At 48.2% G+C, this 21,872-nt stretch overlaps 1 protein-coding gene across 11 annotated transcripts in view; it reads left to right on the top strand.

The window, feature by feature from the left end:
- GRAMD1B (GRAM domain containing 1B) overlaps positions 1-21,872 on the top strand; it is a 244,099-nt gene that overhangs the window by 156,397 nt on the left and 65,830 nt on the right. For 2 of the 11 annotated variants that reach the window (XM_072954069.1, XM_072954068.1), the window contains exon 1: positions 16,606-16,785. The exons of 8 other annotated variants lie outside the window; for them this stretch is intronic. Coding sequence is in view for 1 of the 3 variants with exons in the window: in XM_072954065.1 (XP_072810166.1) it covers positions 1,748-1,770 (23 nt within the window). In the remaining 2 variants the exon portion in view is untranslated. Of the gene's footprint in view, positions 1-1,577; positions 1,771-16,605; positions 16,786-21,872 lie in introns of those variants that run through there. One more of the 11 variants, XM_072954065.1, reaches the window with a different exon arrangement.

Genomic DNA, 21,872 nt, shown 5'->3' with positions numbered 1-21,872 from the left:
ATTTCTGCAGGACCATCTGGACACTAGACTGCAGTGTTTCAGTTAGGTTTGAATAAGGTCGCTTCAGTTAAACACTTGCTTATCAGACCTCTACTGTGTACAGGCCCTCCTTGTCACCAGGGAGATAGAGCTGAACCAGTATACAGCCCTTGCCTACAGGGAGCTGACCGTCTGCAAGGAGGAGGGCAGTTAATAAACAGTAATTACAGGTACAGGGAGTGTTACCAATGGGAATCTGCACTCCAGTTTTTCTTAAGAGTGTCACCTGAGAGGGTCACAAGTGTACATGGTGTGCACACATACAGCACAAATGGATATCTAGACTGCTTTGGGGCAAGTTACGGGGTGGAGGCTTACTATGGTTCAGTTGAAGGTTGCTATGTCATAATTAATCTCCTTTTTGTTCATCCTCACCCATCCGCATTATTGACCCAGATAGTCAGTAATCTTGGGGAGGACAAAAAGGAATCAGAGCCAGGGAAGTTGTTGGGGCTGGAACTCCAAGGCCCCAGCTTGGAGGATTTTAAGAAGAGCCATTTCCCCCTCTCTCGTGAATTGTATGTTCCAGTTGGAAGTTGAAAATCTCAGTCCCTCCTCACTTGATGCGGTGGCTGGTCTGAGTCTTCGTGGAGCCCTGTATTGGTGATAAAGTGTTGTTTAAATCCTACACCAGGCCTTTATGGCCACCTTGAAAGGATCCGTGGCCCCAGGTGATTGGGGGCGCTGCTGGGCCACCCTAAGTTGCTGCCTCGCCCCGGCCCCGAAGTCAGGGCCAGGCGATTTCCCCAGCGGGGACAGAACTGTGCGTTGTGTGCGCAGAGAACTGCCCGGATCGCAGCGGCAGCCGCAGCCCCACCGCGAGCCGCGCTCGCCCCGCCTCGCTGGGGAGAGGGCAAGGAGTCTATTTAAGGTGGTCTTACGCTGCTGCCTGCTTTCAGACCTAGGCCCCTAGCCACTCAGGTCGGCTTAGCTTTGGATTCCCAGGGTCTGCAGGGGGCCTTGGGGCGAGGCTCCCTTCCTGCTAGGGGTGGGGCATTTTAACCCTTCAGCGGATGCCCACGGGAGTGCTCATCTTCAGATATTTCTGCCCTCTCCTCTTCCTTCTCTGGCACCTCATTGCTCACTCACCTTCTCCCTGACTTTCTGTCCCATCCTGGGACAAAACATGTGCTGTGTCTTTAAATGGGCGGCAGTGGCTGGCAGTGCTTTGCTTGGGTACTGCATTGATTAGGAGATTATATGGAGCTGCAGGAGCTGCCGCCTGGGGGAAGAGAGGTGCAGATTCCACTGGATTTTTGCTCTCCTCCCGGGCTCTCCTTGGGTTCCTTCCCCAGGGCTGCCCTGAGTTCGCGGCGTGAGGTGAGGGTGGGTGGGTGGCCGGCCTGCCTGCCTGTTGACAGCAACTCCAGGGCTTGTTTTGCAGCCTCGCCAGCATTACCCCTCTTCATCAGGAACTGGCGGTGGCAGCAGCCGCTCGGGCAGGCAGCTGCAGCCCCGGGCTGGGTTTGCAGAAGCTGTCCTTTGCCTTTTAGCCCAGCTTTCGGCCAGGAGCGAACAGGGAAGGAGGGAAGGTGGCAGCGCTTCCTCTGGCTGGTGCTCGCTCTGCTTTCTCTTTCTGGGTCCGAGTCGCATTACATGGGATTCTGTTCTTTTGGGACTTCGTCATCTTTTCAAATATGTCCTGGGACCTCCAGAGCTGCTCCCGGGATGCTAAGGACACGGTCAGTGGATTATCGTGACTGTACTAATGAAAGGATTCAAGCTGTCCTGGTGAGTAGAGAAGGGGTATGGCATCTTCCCCTGCCCTTGTCTTTCTTCAACTCTGTGTCCCCCCAGCACCTCAGCCTCCTTAAGAGGGGTCTCCTGCAGACAGGCCCCTCTCCCTGGGTGGTGTCGAGGGGTTAAGGTGGGGTCCACACACTCTACAAAGTTGGGTAGCCCTCTCTGACTCAGCCCAGCTTCTGCACCAATGCAGATCTTCTGCCAGCATCTTACTGGGGGAGGGGCTCTGTGGAAGCTGGGGGCTATGGAGAGAATCAACCTGCAGCTGAAAAGAGTCTCCAACTTTGAGGGGGCTGGAGGGTGGCAAACACTGAGGGAACTTGATAAAGAAAGAAACCTTTCACAGGCGTCCGCATTAAGCTGGCAGAGCAGACTTTCTCTGCCCAGCAGACATCCCGAGGGGCCTTTGCCACCCTGCTCCGTAGGGCGCCCCCAGCCCTGGTGGGCAATCTCTGACCTCAGGGGCTTCTCTCTGAGGGGAGTCATGAGGGGCCAGTCTCTAACCTCTAGCGTGCCAGGTGTCCAGAGGAGAGCGGACTGCCCCCATGCCACAGCATGCACACCCCCGGGGGCCTTGCAAGTCCCTCTTCCTCCTGCTTTGGGGTGTGGGGTACCCGTGTTGTAGCCACAAAAGTAGTCAGAGTATTTTTACCTTCCACTTAAAAACTAAACCCCCTACCTCTCCCTCTTCTCCTCTGAATCAGATGGGTGGGGGAGCTGGCTTTTCATCTGGTTGAGCAGCTGGCAGTTTTGCTTGGGCAAACTTTGCCGCTCCCTGCAGGGTGGTCTGGGCAGCTCAGAGAAGGGCTCCTTGGCTGGGGTTGAAGCTTCCTCTCATTGGAGGCAGTGGAGGGTGGGAGGAGGAGAAAGCCTGGGGGTGCTCCCTGCAGGGATGCGGCCTGGCAGGCCTAGCTGGGGGGTGGGGGGGTCACCTCTCTGGATTGGAGGGTGATTGTCAGAGTCGGGGTCAGTATTGGAGAGTTTAATGCAGGGATTCCTAGCCTGGCTCTAGGCCATATCTATCTGCAGAACCCTACCCCAGTTCAACCCTGTTAGAATCAGTCTAGTCTAGCCCTCCTCCTTTAGGCAGGAGGGTCCTTTAGTGGAAAGATACTTTAGGAAAGATACTTTGCGGAAGGGAGGTGGGGAGGAGCTCAGTTCCTGCAGGCTTCACTCTCCATAACTAACTGTGAGGTCCTGAGCAGTGGTACACACCGAGGACCACCCCGCCTGGAGCCTCCGCTTCTCAGGATCTGGCGTCTCTCCCTCTTGTGTTTAATCTTGTGCTGAAAGCCCCTCCGCGTCTAAGAAAGGGAGGTAGAGGTGCTGTGGTGCCGTCCCTGCCCTTGCTGTCCTGTGGGGCAGGATCCCTGTTCCGTCGGGGTTGGAAGCTGTTAGCAGGCCCGCCAGCCTCCGGAGCTGCCCCTTTATTCCTCGGCAGAGCCGAGCAGGGCCTGTGACTTGGATGAGGCCTCCGAGGAGAGCCCAGGTGCTGCTCGGAGCGCGGGGACGCTGGCTCGTCATCAGAAATCGCTCAGCCTTCCTCCGTGCCCCTGCTGTCAGCACACCCAGGTCGGGGCTGCGGAGTGCTTGGCTGTCATTCAGGATGAGACATCACTTTCACGCAGGAAGCTTCTCTGCTCAGCCCCGGCTGGTCCCTTGGGGACATGCAGAGATGTTTGCCTTTAAAAATCTGCCTTGAGTATCTCTTGATGCATTTGAACAGGAGAGCAGTGTTACGCTGGGAACTGCAATTGGGGTAACCTTGTCCCTTTCAGCCAGATAAAATGTTACCAGGATGGGTAAATTGTGTATGTATGCCTGCCTGGGTACCGTTAGATCCCGGGATTCACCATCTCGTCAGGTATAGGTTTATCAGTCCATTTTGGCCCAGGGGCCGGACTTTGTAGTTGTGTTGTGGGTGTTTGGGCTGGAAATGCTGCTCCCTTTGGTGGGGTCCCGTGTCAGGGTACTTTCTACTCTCCCAAAAGGAAGACTTGTAAAAACAAGGCAACAGATTTATTGACTGCCTTGCTTTGGATAACGCTGTCTGCATATGGAAGAGGATGGAATGAATTAACTTTCTAATGTTTGAATCTCTTTTAGAAATGCCTACTGTGCGTTAGCGAAATAGAATATGATGGTAATGCTGACAGTTATCATCATCATCATCATGGCAACTAACATTTACTGAGTGCTCACCACGTGTCAAGTACCATGTTAAGCACTTTACATGTATTGAGTCATGTAGTGCCCACAGCATTATGATTAAGGGCCTCACTTTACAGAGAGAGGAAACGGACACAGAGAGGTTAAGTAACCTGCTTGGAGGCATACAGATAGGAATCTGGCTTTGTAGGAAATTTTCCCCTGAGATTTACTTGTTCTTAGTTGTGTTTCTCTATAGAAACACACTTTCCTCTGTATTATATGTATGTATGTATGTATGTATGTGTGTGTGTGTATGTATACTATATGTTGGCTTTTTTATTTCTGTTTTGCTCTCTCTTTGCCTTGGATTTTTTTTTTTTGGTTAGTTAATTAGGCTTTTTAAAGCATATAGAAGTCTCATCCGATTCTTACCATAAGCCCATGAAGTGGCTGAGATCTCCATTTTAGAGCTGGGAAACCTGAGATACAGAGTGGTAAAGGGCTTTGACTAAATTCTTGCAACTAGTGAGTGAAAAGGCCAGGGCGCAAACTCTTATTACTTGACCATTATTTCAGTGTTGCAACTATCAGAGCAACAGCCAGGTGTATCTGGTTAGACCCACTTCCCCACAGAGCAGGATCAAGGTCTGTAAATCTGTTCTTCATCTACCCCTTCGTGCCATAAGTGTTGACCGAGTAATTATTTTCACAGCCCTGAGCTTAGGCACTGTCAGGGGTGAAAAACTGTGAAGGATGTTGCCTCTGACCTTTAGGGACACCGATGAGGTTATCACATGGGATGCTTTTGAATGAAGCTGATCAAGATACAAGTCTGTGATTGACAAGTAGCTAGAAATCCTTCCCCCAATCCAAGCTCCCCCTCATTAGGGCAGGGGCTTTAGGCTCTCCCAAAAGACCATTGTGTGATTCCATCTCCTGATAACTTGGTGAGCAAGGTAAAGGCTGCGGGGGAGGAGACTGTGAGAGGAGGTGGCACAGAATGCAGACAGAGCTGTGCCAGAGCAGAACTGTGGGACACGAAATTTGGAAGCCAAGTACATTTTTTAAAGAACACTTCCCCAGTCCTCCTTAGCTTCTACATGGTTAATTTTTTCTTTTTTTTTTTTTGGTACAAGTATGATGTAAAGCTGTTCCCAATTCCTTTAGAGCTTCAGAACCTCAACCACTGAAAAAGTCTCCAGTTCTGTGGGGCTGCCCCCTGTACAGATTGTTTTGGCCCCCACGGGACTTGGCAGCCTGTAGTGACATCTGTCTTGATTTCTCTGTCCTCACGTTCCTGGTCCTCACATCTGTTGGGCTTCGCGGGGCAGGCTCCTCGGTGCGCCAGGGGCTGTGACACAGCTTCAGGGGAGTCAGTGTGCTGGAAGAATTTCATTCGGCAAAAAAAAAAAACGGAGTAAAGAGAGTCTAGTTCTTGGCACACAGAGTGGGGAAAGCATTTTCTGTGGCCAGGTCTCGGTCCACAGATGAGAGGAATTTCGAGGTTGTCATTGTGTTTGAGTGGGTGAGTGCACCGTCATGCGACTTCACACTGTTTATTTAGGAATGTGAAGGCTGTGTGAGAGCACTTGTCACTTATGCTCTTACCGGGTAACTGGGGACAGGACTTCATTTTGCCCGCATCCATTATTTCGTGGAGATTGATGGCCAGCCGTATTTATTTGATCCCACGAAAGGAGAAATAAATGGTGGGGTTGCAGCAGGGAGGACTTAAATTAGACGTAAGGAAAAAGTTGGGAATTTCTGGAGTGTTAAGGTCAGGACATATATTTAACTTTCAAGGCCCTTCCTGTGAGGTTTCCTCTAGGGGAGGGGAAACCTGGACCTGGCTCTGCATACCCCCTTGAGAACCACGCAGCCCCGCTCTGCACGTGGCTATCAGGAGGTGAGAGCTAGGGTAGCTGGAGATTCTGGAAAGCCAACTCCTGAGTGAGTCTTGTCACCACCTTTTGACCTGCTGGGTGGCCTTAGTAGGTAACTTCTGTTTGCCTTGGGTGGTGGCTGTCTTGAAGGTGGGATTGAATAACAGTGCTGGGCAGATTAGTGGGTCTCATGAGTCTCTCGGCTTTCTTTTTACTAACAGTTTAAAAAAAGGCCACAGTTCCGATCGAGCGGGTTGCTTGTGATGTGTGTGGCCCCTGGTGCCCTGCTTTAGCCAGCAGGAGACACTAAAAATAAACCTTTATTTGAAAATACTAAATATTCACTTACGAAAATCCCCTAGCAGACACACCTCTTGCTAACAGTGTGAGATTTACTTTATTATTTGATGGGTGGGGAATTAGAGTTTTCCCATGGTCTGGTAAATCCAGGGCACTGAGTACTGGTCACCTAAGCATTTAAATCCCTTGAGTGATCAGGACAGCTTAGGGCAATGACCAGATCTTCTGACTCTGCAGATTTCTTAAAAAGACAGGCCTTTCCTACCTCTTACCCAGGGTTTTTCTTCTTTGGGAAACTGCGTCTGACTTGAAATAAGCAACACGAAACGTTATTTGTTTTTTTGTTTTTGTCTTTGTGATCATCATTATTACTTAAGAAGGAAGAGATTTACTGTATTAAAATGTAAGCTTCTGGATGGCAGGGATTGTGTCACACAGATCAGATTACGAGCACTCGAGATTCTTTGCTGCTGGCTAGAAACTCTTCCTCCCAGCCATTATGAGACTTCTTACCACTGCATTTTATTGCTGGAAGAGATGATTTAGGGCTTCTCCTGATAGAACTTGAAGAAGAGAAGAACGCTTCTGATTTCTTGCTAAATTGTCCAGAAGCCTGGACATTAGTCCCCTAAATGAGTTGTTAAGGTGAAAGGATGTGATAAACAAGGTATTGCCAGGTGTTTTTCTGTTTATGTATCCTTAATGCTGTTCTTTGGTTTGTATTTGCAGAAAGATGTTGAATTGAACTAGGTAGAGTAGGTTATGCTATGATGAAAACCACCACCTCACCTCTACCTGCAAACTCAGTACCTGTAACTCATCAAAAGTTAGTTTTTGACCACTCTGAATCCCTCCAAGACTCTGGAAAACTCTCCAGGGATGCCATCCTCTGTGTGGAAGCTCAGCGATCCAGGCTGTAGAATCTCCTGGCACCTCCTCTACAGTCATCACAGGGGGAGGAGAGCGTGCCTCTTAAATCCTCTCCTTGGAAGCAGATATGCTGTCATTGCCCTGTCAGCACATTGGCCAGAACTAGTCCCGGGGCCCTGCCTGACTGCAGGAAAGCTGGAAAGGTAGGCTTTTGAATGGCAGGAAGAGACACACTGGTGAGATCCAATGATGCCCACTGCAGCTGCTTTTATGGAAGTGTGGGCATGGGCTCACTCCCTTCTTAAAACCCAACAGTGTGTTCTTACTGCCTATAGAACAAGGGCCATCATTTGCGATACCACGGAGGACCTTGTGTGACCTTCGCCCAGGTGTCAGCACACTCAGCTTGCCGCCTGTTTTTGCACAGATGGTAAGCTCAGGATTTTTTTTTTTTACATTTTTAAATTGGTGGAAGAGAAGAGTAATATTTCATGACATGTAAAAGATTGTATGAAATTCAGATTTCAGGATCCATGAATAAAGTTTTGCTTACACATTGTCTGTGGCCGTTTTCATGTCACAGCGTCAGAGGTGAGTACTTGGGACAGAGACCTATGGCCCCCAGAGTCAGAATAATTACTATCTGGCCCTTTACACAAAGTTTGCTGCCCCCTAGTTTAGGCAAATAGGGATCCCTCCAAGTACAACAAAGTGATGTGTTTTTACTTGGTACTTCCTGGCTGGTGGTCTTGTTCTAGGCACCTTAATAGTAATAGTGATGGTAATAAAGATATTAATAATAGTAGGTAATACATAACGGTTTACTATATGACACACTTTAAATGTTTTCTGTGTATTAACTCATAGCAGTTAATTGAGCTCTGTATTATTATTGTGTAGGTTTTACAAATTAGTAACTAAGGCACAGAGAGGCCAAGTAATTGGCCCAAGATCACACAGCCCAAAATTGTTAGAGTTGGCAGTCTGACTCCAGAGTTCATGTTTTTCCTCTACAATCACAAAGCAATTGGGAGATAGGTCTTTGCCCATGAGAAGACCTATACCCATGAAAATGTAGAGAACTATTCGAAGGTAATTTATGAAGACATTTAATGATATGAATTGTATGCATCAATGAGGTACAAGAGCAGACTGAGGAAGAGCAGTTATGGGCAGAATAAATGGAGAAGGGCTTAATGAAGAGGGTAGGCTGAGGGATATGTGTTGATTCTTGAAGGATGGAGGCCACTGAGATCTCAAGAGGGTTTAGCAGGCCTCTCAGGCAGAGATGAAGCACGTGCTTGGTCACAGAAACCCGAATGCGGGCCTGGTGGAAGTGGGAGAGTGGGGCAGAAGTGGCAGGACAGGGCTCCCTACCGACAGCCTCCAGAGTGAGGCCCAGGCCGGGCTTGCTCTGCTCCGCTGGTAGAAGCCCACAAGCTCAGCATGACCTAGGAGAGCGAGCATGCATTTCCCAGCGTGGTGGGCAGGCTCTCGGGCTGAGAACTATAGCATTAGAAGTGAGAATAACAATGCTTCTCTGAGCTTTCCATTGAAAAAAACCTCACGGAACCCTACAGGAAAGGTGGTGTTGATCCCATTTTGCAGGTGAGGAAACTGAGTCTCAAAGAGGTTTAAGTAACAGGTCCGAGACCACGTGGTAAGTGACAGAGCTGGGATAAAACTGCAGATGTCGCACTTTAAAGCCTGTGCCCTCAACCTCCACACTCCAGTTCTTGAGTTGGTGTGAAAAGAGTGTTTCTTTGGTAGAAACCTAGAGCTTTAAACTTCGCATTTCAGCTGAGGTTTGCTGAGGAGGTGGGGCAGTCTTTCTGGGTGGTGGTGCTCCCTTTGTCCCCATTTGTCCCTCTACCATGCAGTAGAATGGTTTCTCCAGTGTACTCACCCCCATCGTGACCATATTCATCACTGCTCTGGTGGCTGTCACTTCAGGGCTGGGTCAGGGTTTATTTAAAAATAAGTTTTTTTTTAAATTTATGAAGTGTATAATGGATCCATACAGCTTAGAGAATACTTAAATATTGTCTTGTCACCATCTAGTTAAGCATTAGAACATTACCTACCTTTGAAAGCCATTCAGTTTTTGTTTATTTGTTTCTTCTATAAGATTTATGAAAATATTCAAAGGCTAGGAGGATAAGCCCCAGAAAATGCAAATCTTGGGAACTGAGCACTGACTGTTTTCCTGAATCTGGTTTTGGGACTTTGCTTTCTAGAGGAGGCAGGCAGTGCTTCTCAGTTCTACACAGGCACAGACGGCTGCTTCCTCACTGGAGCCCGCTCCCTTTAGCTTTGTGGTGGACCCCAGGGTACATATGCATGTGGTTCTGCTGCTTTCTAGTTGTTTGACTCGAGGCAAGTTACTTACCCTCCCCAAGCCTTGATTTGTCTCATCTGTAAAATGGAACTAATCACACCTACCTTGGAGGGCTGTTGTAAGGATGGGGAGGATTAAATAAGACAATTCTTGTTTAGTAGGAGACCTGGCACTTTGTAACCACCTTATAAATGTTAAGCTGTTGTTAAAATCTCTATTGTTTTATGTTGTGCATCATTCAGAGAGCATGGTCACGATCCTTGCTCTCTACACCTAAAATCTAAGGTTGTTTCTCATACCCTCAGTGGATACAGAGAACTCTGATCCTTACCTTTCCTGGAATAGCCAGGAGAAATGGCCTTGGGCTACTGAATGTCAGTTTCACCCCTCCTTTCAAGTTAACAACCTCCCTCTGTCATATGTTTTAGTCTCATTGCTGGACCTCTTCTGTCTCCTGTCCCACATGGATGTGGTCACTTGGTCACTTAACTAGAGGCTCACTGGGTGTGTGGCCTTTAGCAGGGCACCAGTGCCTTCATCACTAAGATCAGAGCCACAGAGTTTATCTCTTTCGGATCCCTGCAGACCTCAGGCTGAGAATCTCTGGAGAGCATGACCCTTTGATATTCTTCCCGAGTTCCCACTGGATTCTTCCTATCCTCCCTTTGATTCATTTATTCGTTTGTTTATTCAGGGAACATTTCTTGAGCGCCCACTGGGCTAGGTGGTAGGAACACAAAGACAAGTACCAGCTGGTCCTTGCCCTGAGCGGTGCCTCAAGCAGAAGGCGGCCAGAACTGGGCTTCCTTCCATGGAGGGTCTCACCGGTGCTGCGGATTATAGGAAAATTCCACAGAGGGACTCAGATGCCTCTCCTGCTGTAGTGCAAATAGATTTATCTTTCAGTTAAGATCTTTTTTTGGACCCTTTCTCCTGAGACTGGGAGCCTCATTGTTTCATAATAGCTTCCCTGCAGCGACCTCAACTTTTTATCCTGACTGCATGGTCACGGTTTATATCCAGTGGCATGATGATGGGACACGCAAAGCCCCTTTGTTTTCCGGGGCTTAACTTGACAAGCCTCAGGATGAAAATTCTGGGAGCTGTGACCACTGGGCTTTTGAAGGTGATCTGCTTTGCTCATGCACCTTGTTTTCCTGAGTCATCTTTTTGGTCTAAAATGGACCATTTTTACATATTTATTTATTTTGCATCTGTTGACTCTGGCGAGTGCAAATGATTTTTTTTTAACCCTCTGATTTCACGACCCAAGGTTTCTACTCCATATTTGTGCCTTCTTTGATATAAGCAAGCAGAATAAATCTGTGCTCCCGTGAAGCGCATTATTTGTAAGAGGAGCTAACCACTGCCGTTCAGCTACTGAGCAGTCTTTGTATAAACCATTACGTTTATAGCTGCAGTGTGAAGACTGCTTTTTTTCCCAAAACCTGTACTTGGAGCAGTAAATCCTCAGCTCTGTTAAGTGCTTGGAATAGTGCATGTGCAGCTACAGGGTTGGTTTTTCTGGCTTGCTGCAGTCTTAACTTCTTTCTCTGGCTAAATTCTCCTAACTGTATTTCTAAGCATAAGTTAGCACCACTTTTAAGCGGGTCATTAGTGCTGCATATGATTAATAATTGTCATCACCAGTCACAAGAGACCCTCAGCCCCCCTTGCCTGGCCAGAGAAGGGCCGTTGACTCCAGATCTGCACCTGTCCCTCTGTTCCCTCACTTCCGGGGATGGGCTAAGCTCCTCAGACTCACTACTTGAAAAACAGATTTATAATAGTCTCCCATCCAACTTTCCCTTCACATCCTCTCTTAGTCATTCACATTGGAAACTTCTGAGCTATTTTTTCCCTTGTTCTTCCTCACTCCCCACACAGCGACTTCCGTCCTTGCAGCGTCTCTCTGATCTGTCCTCTGTCCTTGCCCGTGACTGCTGCCCCTGACTTAATCCATAACCTTCCAATGTCTTGCTTGGCCTGTGGCAGTAGCCACCTGGTGAACCCCCTCTCTTCTTTCCTTTTATAAACAGCTTTATTGAGACATAATTCACATACCATACAATTAATTCATTCATTTAAAATGTAGCATTCAGCTTTTAGTATATTCACAGATACGTACATCCAGCATGGCAGCCAGTTTTAGAATGTTTTCATCATCTTGAAAAGAGATCCCATACCTTTTTAGCTGGCCCACCCTAACCTTCCCAGCCCTGCCCTAGGTAACTAGTGATCTACTGTCTGTCTGTCACTGTAGATTCCCCTATTCTGGACTTCCATTCATGATACAGACACACACACACACACACACACACACACACACACACACACAGACATGTACTTTGATGACTGGCTTCTTCCACTTAGTATAATGTTTTTATAGATGGTTGTCTTTAAGGTTCATCCAAGTCATGGCATGTATCAGTACTTCATTCCTTTTCTTTAGGCGAATAATCTCTTCTTGTAACACTTGGGTTCATTTTTCATTTGACTGACATGCAGGTCAGATTTCCAACCCTTCTTCAAAAATCGAATTTGCCGACAAAATACAGTTGATACCTCGGCTTGGCACTCAGAGCCGTCTCCAGTCTGGCTCTGACTGTCCAGCCATGTCCACTTCATCCGTCCATGAACCTCTCTGTCCCCGCCACCCTAACAAACCTGTCCTCTGCGGAGTGTCTCACATACTTTTTCATATCACTGCAGTCTCTAGTCATGCTGCTCCTCAGCTTGTGCTGCCTGTGGAAATCCTATTTATCCTTCAGAATTTAGCTTTGCTATCACCTCCCTAAGGAAGTCATCCCAGATTTATCTCATCCTCAAATAGGAATTAATTAGTCCTCTTCCATTCTCTGAGCACTTTGCTTGGATTCCCATAACTACAGTGTGTTGGATTAGATGTCATTCTGTCTTTTATAATATTACATCTTCTCTGAGAGTAGGGAGTTATTCTAATTTTTGTTTTATTTTCTCACTGTACTTTCTGTGGGACTTTGCACATAGTTGGTGCTCAAAAAAATTGCTGGATAATTGATTGCATTCTTGTGTTTGTAGTCCTTTTAGCTTTCCAAAGTTCTTTAATATATTTCTTCTCTTTTGAAAATCAGAAGAACTTTATGAAGAAAAAAATTATCAGTAGTTTTAACTTGTTTGATTTTTTTTTTGCAGCAAAAATTGTGGGCATTGTAGAAAACTTTAAAAATATAAAGTGAAAAAAAAATCATTCATTATACCATTCTTCAGAGATTATCACTGTTAACATTTTACTTGATATCCTTTGAGCTATTTTTTCATAGAAAGATATAAACAGGTGAAATTTATAGCTCATTCTACATGCAGTTGTTACATTCTTTAATTAATATCTGATCTCACTATAATATTCATTTACCTAATTACTTTTAAGGGTAGCATTGCAAATATTTGTCCAGTCTCCTCATATTTGACATTTAGCTTATTTCTAATTCTTCAAGATTGAAACTAAGGTCATACCAACATTCTTCAGATAAAAACTTAGGAGCCAGATTTCTAGGTCAACAGCTTTTAATATGTGTGCCAAGTTGCCCTTGGAAAGGTGGTTCCATTTCACATGCCCACCCCCAAGTTTGAGCGTATTTGTTCCCCTTGTCCTTGCCTGCTTGGCATTTCCATTCTTTTTAGTCTTTGCCAATCTGATATTCCACAAGTGGTATCTCCGAGTTGCACTAATTTGCATTTCTTTGATCACTGATGACATGCTTTTAATTTCCTTATTACCCGTGTATATTTCTCCTGTGAATTGCCTTTTTTGTTCTTTGCCCACCTTCCTGTTGAGGTGTTTGTCTTCTACATTGCACACAGCTCTTTAATATAATAAAGATATTAACCCTTAGGCACACTTGTTATACGTATTTTCCCTGGAATTTTTGTCTTTCAACTTCAGGCTGATTTTCAGCACGTAGAACTTCCTTTGTTTGAATGTGATCAAGTTAGTCACTCTTTCCCTTTCTTTCACTCTGTTTGGTATTATTCATAGAAGGTTCCTCCTGACCTTAAGAGTATACATATTCACTCATGCTTTCTTTGAGTCCTTCTGTGGTTTGTTTTTAAAGTTAATACACTGGTCCATTGTAATGTAAAATTGTATCTACTTTTATGAAACCCAGGTGAGTAAATTTTCAGTCGTGGGGCTACAAGAGACGGTCATAGGTCATGTTCATTCTCCTAGCATCAGAACACCAGACCAGGCTGATAAGCCCCTCTTTTCCAGGGTATGATAGTCAACCATCTCCCGTCAGTCACCCACACTTCCCATAATCCTTTCTGAAATCACCCCTGTTATTGTGTGCCAGTTACATATTAATAATATCTAATCTCAATAGGCCAGTTTGAGGCTTAAATAAATTCGCAACAAAGATATGTGACAATCTACAGCACACTGCATGGCACATGAATGTTCCACGTCAGTTTTGTTGAGTGCATTACTGAATGAGTGAATGAATGGTGGTGTGAACAGTGATGACAAGTCACTAAAGATATTGTAAGACAGCAGCAGCTCTTCCACTGAAGCTGGGCCTTGGCCAAGCAACAGTGGAGGGAGAGCCCTTGCCAGTTGCAGTGTGCCGGGGCAGTGTGGAAGGAGGAAAAGCCCTGACGGGTTCTGAGAAGGTGACAGTCCAAGGGTTAGGACAGAGCCCACAGGCTCTTGTACACCATGCTTGAGGTACATAAGAAAGTGGGAGCCATGCTGGAGAATTCCAAGGGATGCTGGAGAGTTTGGGGTTTGGGAGGAGTTTATCAGGGAAGTTTCCCTGGGGAAGATGCATTGAGACCAGAGCTTTGAAGGAAGGCTGGGACCATACAGGGTAGATTTGTGGAATGCGGTCATTTGATGCAGGGAATGATATAATAAGCAAGCAGTATTTTTTTTTAAATTTGAAATAGTGATTTTTTTTGCATCCCTTTCCGCTTTCTTTGCTTTTGCTCTCACTGTTTCCTCATTCTCAGCTTTTCTCATCCTTCCTGCTTTTAGTGCCATTTAGAATTCATCATGAGAAAGGTTGTTAGTGGGATTAAGAAAGTTATCTTCGAAGTGCTTGAGCTCTTGGGTAGAAAGACACCAGGGAACAGGAAAAAAAAAATTACACTTCGGAGCAGCCTTATGAGAAAACGTTAGCCACAGCAGCCTTTATCCAGCTCCACCCAGAGTGGAGGGGAAATTTGTGTTTTCTGAGACTTACCTAGCACAGAGTAGGCACTCCCCTATTCAAATAAATCAGTGGAGAGAAAAATCTGAATGTGTTCCCCAAGATGTGCACTGTTCAGGAAGCTGATGAAGAACAGACTTGAGGGATTCAACCCGCTGTGGCCTGGGAAGCTGGGTGGGGTGGGCATTTTTGCGATGAAGGATTCCACGGAGGACACCTTGAGGGGTGGCCATGCACCCAATATGAGATCCCATGAGCTCCCAACCTCAAGCATTAGAGGAAGTGCAGAAGAACAGGGAAAAGGGACCTCTGCTGTGCAGAGAGGTGCGGGACAGACTGGACACAGATGCCGAAGAAACCAGCCCGAGGGAGTCATTGCAGTTGGCTGGTGTTAGCTAAAAGCTCTTCTTGGAAGTCAAGTAATTGGGTGAAATGCCCTCAGTCCCAAGGTAGAAGAGCAAGAAGTGGGCTTCTGCTCCAGGATTCACCTTTCCTACTATTAATGCCATCCTTTATTTCAGGGATCTGCAAGCGTCAGCCTGCTGCCTGTTTTGTAAATAAAGTTTTATTGGGACACAGCTGTGTTCTTTCACTTGCATGTTGTCCGTGGCTCTGTGGCTGCTTTAACCCGACAGCAGCAGAGTTCAGTAGTTCCGACAGACTGTATGATGTGCAAAGCCTAACGTGTTTCCTGCCTGGCTCTTTACAGAAATTCCCCTACCGCTGCTTTACATTATGAATAGATGGCTGATTTTGAGTTGTTTTTCCATGAAAATCATGATTTGCATCAAACCTAAATGCCCAGTTTCCTAAATGAGCACCCCCTTTCCCATGGCACACATTTGCAAGATGACTTACTAGGACCAGTGGTGTGGTTTGGGATTCAGGCCTCTTGAGGATGCACTCTGAGTGGCTAGTAATCTAATAACAGACAGTACTAGTTTCTAATATTTTCTTACTGCTCAATACATGCCAGTATTACAGAAAAACTGAAGCTCAGTGAAATTAGGAAAGGTGCCCCAGTTTATGTAAAGTGGCAGGATTTGAACTCAGTCTGTAGGAGAAAAGCCCTGGCCCTCACCACCACCCTGTGCGCTGCACACCCTACCCACTTCTCTGTGGTTACTGGATCAATCATCTGCCAGCCTTTGCTCTCTCGTATGAAGTAGGTTTCTCTTGGAGCATCCATTCCTTGGTCCATTTCTTCTTGACCCTCACCCCTCCTGCAGTCACCTTTGTGACTTGGCCCCCCTAGCCTCATTTCCTTGGGGCTAACTCTCCCTGGGAGGATGATTTTGAGAAACGAGTGAGATCTCAGGTTCCCTCCACATCAGCACTTCCTGCCGGATCACTAAACCTCGCTAGAACGGCATCTGTCACACAGGTGCTCTGCCTTCTCGGGAAGACAGCAGGTGCCCAGAGAACCAGCTGGAATGGGGAGTGTGGCCAGGGCCCCAGGGCACCAAAGTAGCAAAAAGGCAGCCGCTGGGCAGGCTGAGCTGGCATTTCTGACCTTTGTGGAGAGAGGGCGTCCTTAAAGGGACAGCAAGCTCTTTTCTTTCCTGGTGGCCGACTGCCAGTTCAGATGCCAGGGATTTGAAGAGACCATTGTTCTGGCGGTGGGAGATGGGGGCCCAGACCGCCCAGTCTTTTTTCCTTTTCCCATTACCAACTGCCTGTCCCCCTCTGATGTGCAGCCTGTCAAGTATGGAGGGACGGTGAGTTCCCTTCAGTTCGTCACCCACCCGCCCCTCCTCCTCCACCGTCTGAACGCAGCTGTCACCAAGGCCAAAGAACAGAATAGCCCTAACACAGCCACCAGCTCCCCCTCCCCCAGGGCTGCCCCAGTGGAGAAGGAATGGCCTCCTCAGGCAGCACCCAGGTGCCAAGGGAGTCGTTGACTTGTCCCAGGTGAGCTGAGTGAGGCGGTGGGGCTCGTTCTCCACAAGCGCCTTTGTCAGCCACCTGCACTGGGATCTTCTTCAGTGCTTGTTTAAACTCTAGATTCTTGGTTCCAGTTCTAGAACTCCTGGGACCCAGGAATCTGAGTATCAGCAAGCGCACCGTAGTTTGAGAACCACTAACTTAATTAGCAACTTCCAGACCTGGCTGGTCGTCAGGATCACGTGGGGATGTACTGAGTTGGAGTTATCTGCACGGCCGTGAATTTCAGCCAGGCCGCTTCTCTTTGGCGGTTAAGAGCGGATACCCTGGAGCTGGCCCAGTGGGCTTGAATCCTGGCCTCCGCAGGCTACTATCTCTGTGACCTTGGGTAAGTTTCTCAACCTGGTGTGCCTCGGTTTTCTCACCTGTTAAAATAGGGATAATTTAGTACCTGCTGGATAGGGTGGTTCTGAGGATTAAAGGAGCTGATATTTACAAAGTTTGCACGACAGAACTAGCACATCAATAGTACTGTGTAAGTTTTTGTGAATTTCTTTTTTCTTTTCTTTTCTTTCCTTTTTTTTTTTTTTTTCTGGTAAACTGGTCATCCAGGTTTCATGCAGGAGAGCACAGTTTGAATAGTCTTTTAGTGGCAGCGTGCCCTGGCTAAGCTGGCCTTGGGAAAGGAAGCCTTACGTGCTTTAGTAAATGACCAGCAGTTCCCAGGTGCGTTGGTGTGACTTGCTCTGAGAAGGTGGCCCTAGCGTCCCCCTTCCCTGTCACTTGGCCGACAGGGTGAGGAGAAAAATCCTGGCCTGATGTCCCCCTCTGGGCGAGGTGATGTTGATGAGCACTGGGATGCTGTCACATGAAGGCCAGAAGCCACGTCTATAAGGCTGGCTGACCTCTTCAGAGGGGACTGAAGGAGGAGAAACAAGCTGCAGGCCAGAAATAGCTCGACATAAATACAAGGTATTATAATTACTATCCACACCCAGCTCCATCCCCTGAGTTAAATAGAACCCTCTGTGCAGCCTTTCTGACCTCAAGGAAGGAGAGCGGACGCAGGCATCCATGGGGGCTGGGGGTGTGGGGAACCAGGGGTACGGGGGTGGCACCACCCTCAGGAACACTGTTGAGCCAAAATGGGCACTGCTACGTTTAGCCCACATCCAAGTTTTTATTATAACGTTGGTTTTGCTCAACCATTACTTTTCTGAAAATGATTCTGTTGGACTAAATTTTTCCATGTTTAGTATCCAGCTCAAGGCTCCTTTCTCTTCCTGTGCTCTCTAATTTCCCTGTGCATTCGTTACTCAGGAGTCAGATGTATCCAGCTGCTTACGGGCATGGTGTGATGTTGAAGGAGGTTGGGAGAGAGACACCCAACCTGGGAGGATTGGGCTGGTCCTTTCTACCTGCCCCCCCACTGCCCCCCAAGTGTTCTGGGAAATATTCAGGGCTGGACAAAGGGCGTTGGTCTAGTAGAGAATTCTAATGCCATACACCCAGGCGGTGGGTGGTATTTTATAGATCCTGATACAAGGGGTTTTGGTGAGTCAAATGCTAGATTATTTGGAAGAAAATGAGCCAGTCTCCAGGGCATGTCTCGTGGATGTTTTCCATCCTGACGAAAAATGTCAGCATACAGGGAGCCCAGCAGTGGGCAGAGCTTTCCTCGCGGCCACTCACTCCCACTTGAGCATATTTCACAAGATTTCCGGGAAGCTTCACAGGGGCATTTCTGTTCTTGGTGGGGATTTTGGTACCTTTGGTGGCTCTGAGACCCACAGTGTTGGGCAGGAGGAGGACCTCAGTGGACCAAGGGACACATTTTGTCAACCTCTCTTGGAAGAAGGGTTTGGCTACCTGCCCCATCAGTTAAGAATGTTGATTTATTGTTTTGGAGGCTAATGGATGAGATCCATTGGTGTCTTTTCCTTCTCTCTGGGGGGAGCTCCAGAGAAAATCACTGCTTCGGGTGAAAAATTAGGCCCAGTGAGATCAAAAGGCCTTTCCGCTTTGGAGATTCGTGGAGTCTGTGGAAGTACCTTTGGCCCCTAACAGTAGAGGGAAGTCCTTCCCTCTCAGTCTGGAGAGGAAGCATCTAGAGAATAGGGGCAGGTGGAGATTCCCTTCTGGTTTCCAGTACAAAAATCAGAAGACCCTGTGCTCATTCCTGCCCTGCAGGCTCACAGGGTGTCATCTGTGACCAAGCACTGCTCAGCCACAGCTGATGCCTCAGAGTCAGGATTTGTAAGATCTGGTCTGTAAGTCTGGACCAACCTGGAGATCAGGATGTGAAAGCAACCTCTTGGCTAGAAGCACACTCCCCGCAGCTAGCCTCTTACAATGTTTGGTTGCCTAAACTCTCAGAATATTACCTGTTACTTCAAACCCAATTACGCAATCTGATAACTTCTCTGTAGAGAAACAAAACATTGGACACTTCTTTCCTTTGGCTTTCTGTCTTCTCTTCCTCTTTTCAAATATTTGATATCCTGCTTGCTTTAAGGCATCTCTCCTCTAGTCTTAAACACTCCCAGGCGTTTCACAGGTTTGCACAGGGCAGGCTGTCCTGACCCACACCGGCTTATTTAGCTTATCTGAACGACAGACCTCTTAAAGTGGAGTGTGCTTTCTGGGTGTTGTTTGCAGTGGGTTTATTACCTCCCTTCGCTTGCTTCTGTTGACGAGGCCCAGATGTATTTTAGTTACTCTCACAGCCACATCGTACTTCTGGTCCATGCTGAGCACTGTGATCTTCGCTCACTGGTAACCAGGCTTTCATCTTCCTTCAGGCTCTGTGGAAGAAAGGCCCATGCCACGAATTAGGGCCCCCTTCTGTCAGGCGGGCCCCAACATCTGGCACGCACGGCCCAAATGATCCACCACGTGTGGACTGTGAGAAAGGAGTTTGATTGTGGTTGCATTTGATTTTGGTTGGAGGGCCTGGGACTGCCAGGATGTCACAGCACATGTACATGCATGGTGTCCCCAGCTTGCCACATGGCTACTTACTTCCTTAGTCAGATCTGCCCCTACCTGTTCCTTTCTAGCCCTTACTGGGTTTTGACTGGAAGAATTAGGCCATGTCTGCACTCTTTATGAGGACTGGCTTAGAGTTTAGAAAGAGAGAGTGCCTCCCAGCTGCCCAGCACAGCCACCCTGATGGCTTTTGAGCTCTTCTCTAGAGAGACCAGAGGTGTGGAGGGAGAGAGAGGAGAGGCAGGGAGTCCTGAGCAGTGATGTGCTCAGAAGAAAGAACGCAGGAGGAGAAGGGGCCTTGGGGCTGGTCGCTGGCCCTGTCTCTGTGACTAGCGTTGCTGCTCTGTTCTGCCGCAGTGAGTGGCCTCGGAGCTCCTCTTTTTTTTAGCACTTGGAAATGTGTGAGGTGAAATGGTTTAGAACAGGAAATAACTTAGGAGTTTATCTAGATGGACCCCTTGTTATAACAGATGGGGAAACTGAGGCCCAGAGGAAAGGTGAGTTATGTCCAAGGTCACCCCAGTGTCGGCCATGTGCCTGAACCTCGGGAAGGTGGACATTGTCTAATCAAGTCAGTTTTGGGTTGTGGCCTGTCAGAAACTCCTCCGTTAGCCTGCAGCGTCCTCATCAAGAGGCAAGCATATGCTGTGTCCTGAACCAGGACGAGCCCTGTCCTGGGAACAATTTTTGGCCAAAGCAGCCCAGGTACTGCCCTTGGGGAGGGTGACCGAGCAGACTTGCTGCCACAGCTGGATGTGTATGGAGAGGTGGACGCTGAGAAAAGACGTCCAGATAAGAACAGCTTACACCCTAGGGGAGCCCAAGTGAGGTCTGGCAACCTCACAAAAGCAGCTCGGACACACCTGCAGAAGCCAGACACGAGGCGGCACTTAGGAGTCCAGGCCCCTGGGCCACCATAAGGTGAGATGGTGGGAGCCCTCCCAGCACCTGTGTGAGCACCCCTCCACCCCACCCCTCATCCTCCGGAGAGCCTGGGTTGAGTGAAAGGAGAGCTGAGTCAGGATGCTGGGACGGTGAGCCCTGGCGCTCTTCCCTCCTGGGCCCACTGACCACCCAAACTCCCGAGACACGGGGTGTGTGGAGTGGGGCCAGGAGGCAACAGCAGCATCCCTGGCACACCCCAAGGACCCCCAGCCTGTGACTAGACCCCTCCTGACTCATCCTGGTCCCCCTCCCCCCACCCCAGCGTGGCACTCTTCCTCACCAGCTCCAGGGCCTCCAGGGCAGTGCCTAACAATGGGGTTTTCATGATGGGAGCTCTGTTAGCCAGCAGGGCGGCTCGTTCTCTCTCTAGGTTAGACGCAGAGTGGGCAGGGGGTGGAAGGAGATGGAGGGGATCGTCACAGGCCAGTGGCAGGGAGGACCCGAGATCTGTCCTTAAGTACAACGTGTCAACATCTTAACTGGGGCACCAGCAAGCAGGCTTCCCTCTCTAAGACCTTAATCCCGGATTAAGGGGAGGTCAGTTACCTCTGCAGAGAGGTGATTTGGAGGGGGCTCAGTCTCTCCTAATGTCCGGAAGTGGGCAGAGGTAGAAACCCTCGCGTGGTCACCTGCCTGCCGCGGGGCCAGGTCTCTCTCTCTGGAAATTACAGACTTGTCCTGAATCCTTGAGCCTGAAATTTGGTGTTTTTCTTGAGTTTCAGCAACGTGTCCTGTTGCCTCCATATTCACACATTCCTTTATGGTCATTAGTGTGTCTTGGGTTGGAAAGAGATTTTGAAAGAGACATGGAGACAGATTTGCCTGCAGGAGGTTAATTGGGAAGTGCTCCTGGGAACAAGCCTGTAAGTGAGGGCGTCAGGACTGGGCAGAGGGAGGAGGTAAACCCTGACGCACCTCAGCTGGTCCCATGGACAGCTCTGGTTCTGGATGGCCCTGCAGAGTCATCCCAGACCAGGGCAAGGGGGCAGGTTTTCATATCCTAATGGACTAGCCGTTAGGTGTGGTCTGTCCTTGGTTGGGGCAGGGGGAGGCATACTCCTCTGTGAGCCTGCTTTCTTTGGTCCAGGACAAGTCCCAAAGGGGAGCCCAGTTGTGACCCAAGAGCCACTCTTGCTCAGGCAGCTGTGGAGATGAGTGCCTGGTTCTGGAAGGGAGCAGCGCCCCATGGTACCTGCTACACTGTAATACTTCACACGTGTCTAGGAGTCCAGGACGTAGCACTTGACCTTACAGCTCTTCTTCCTCACAATTACCCTCTTATAGAGCAGGTGTATTATTTAATCCTCTTCCATGTTAACTCTGGGGTTGTGAGCAAGTTAAACTATTTTAATTTGCATAATTAGATAATCAGATTAGCTCTGTGTCCATGTTTTAAAAGTCTCCAGCCCTGTTTATACCCACCCTCCCAGCAGTCTCTTCATCCAGGGCCCTCCTGCTTGGGCAGGTGTGATTGCCTAGAAAGAGGACAGCTTGCCTTAGGATAGTCCCCCTTCAGTGAGGCTCTGAGCCTTCCCTTGAGTT

This window comes from Vicugna pacos, chromosome 33, assembly GCF_048564905.1.
Source record: "Vicugna pacos chromosome 33, VicPac4, whole genome shotgun sequence".
Classification (NCBI taxonomy): Eukaryota; Metazoa; Chordata; class Mammalia; order Artiodactyla; family Camelidae; genus Vicugna; species Vicugna pacos.
Note: the sequence above shows the minus strand (reverse complement) of the source record. Positions and strands in the feature narration are given on the sequence as shown.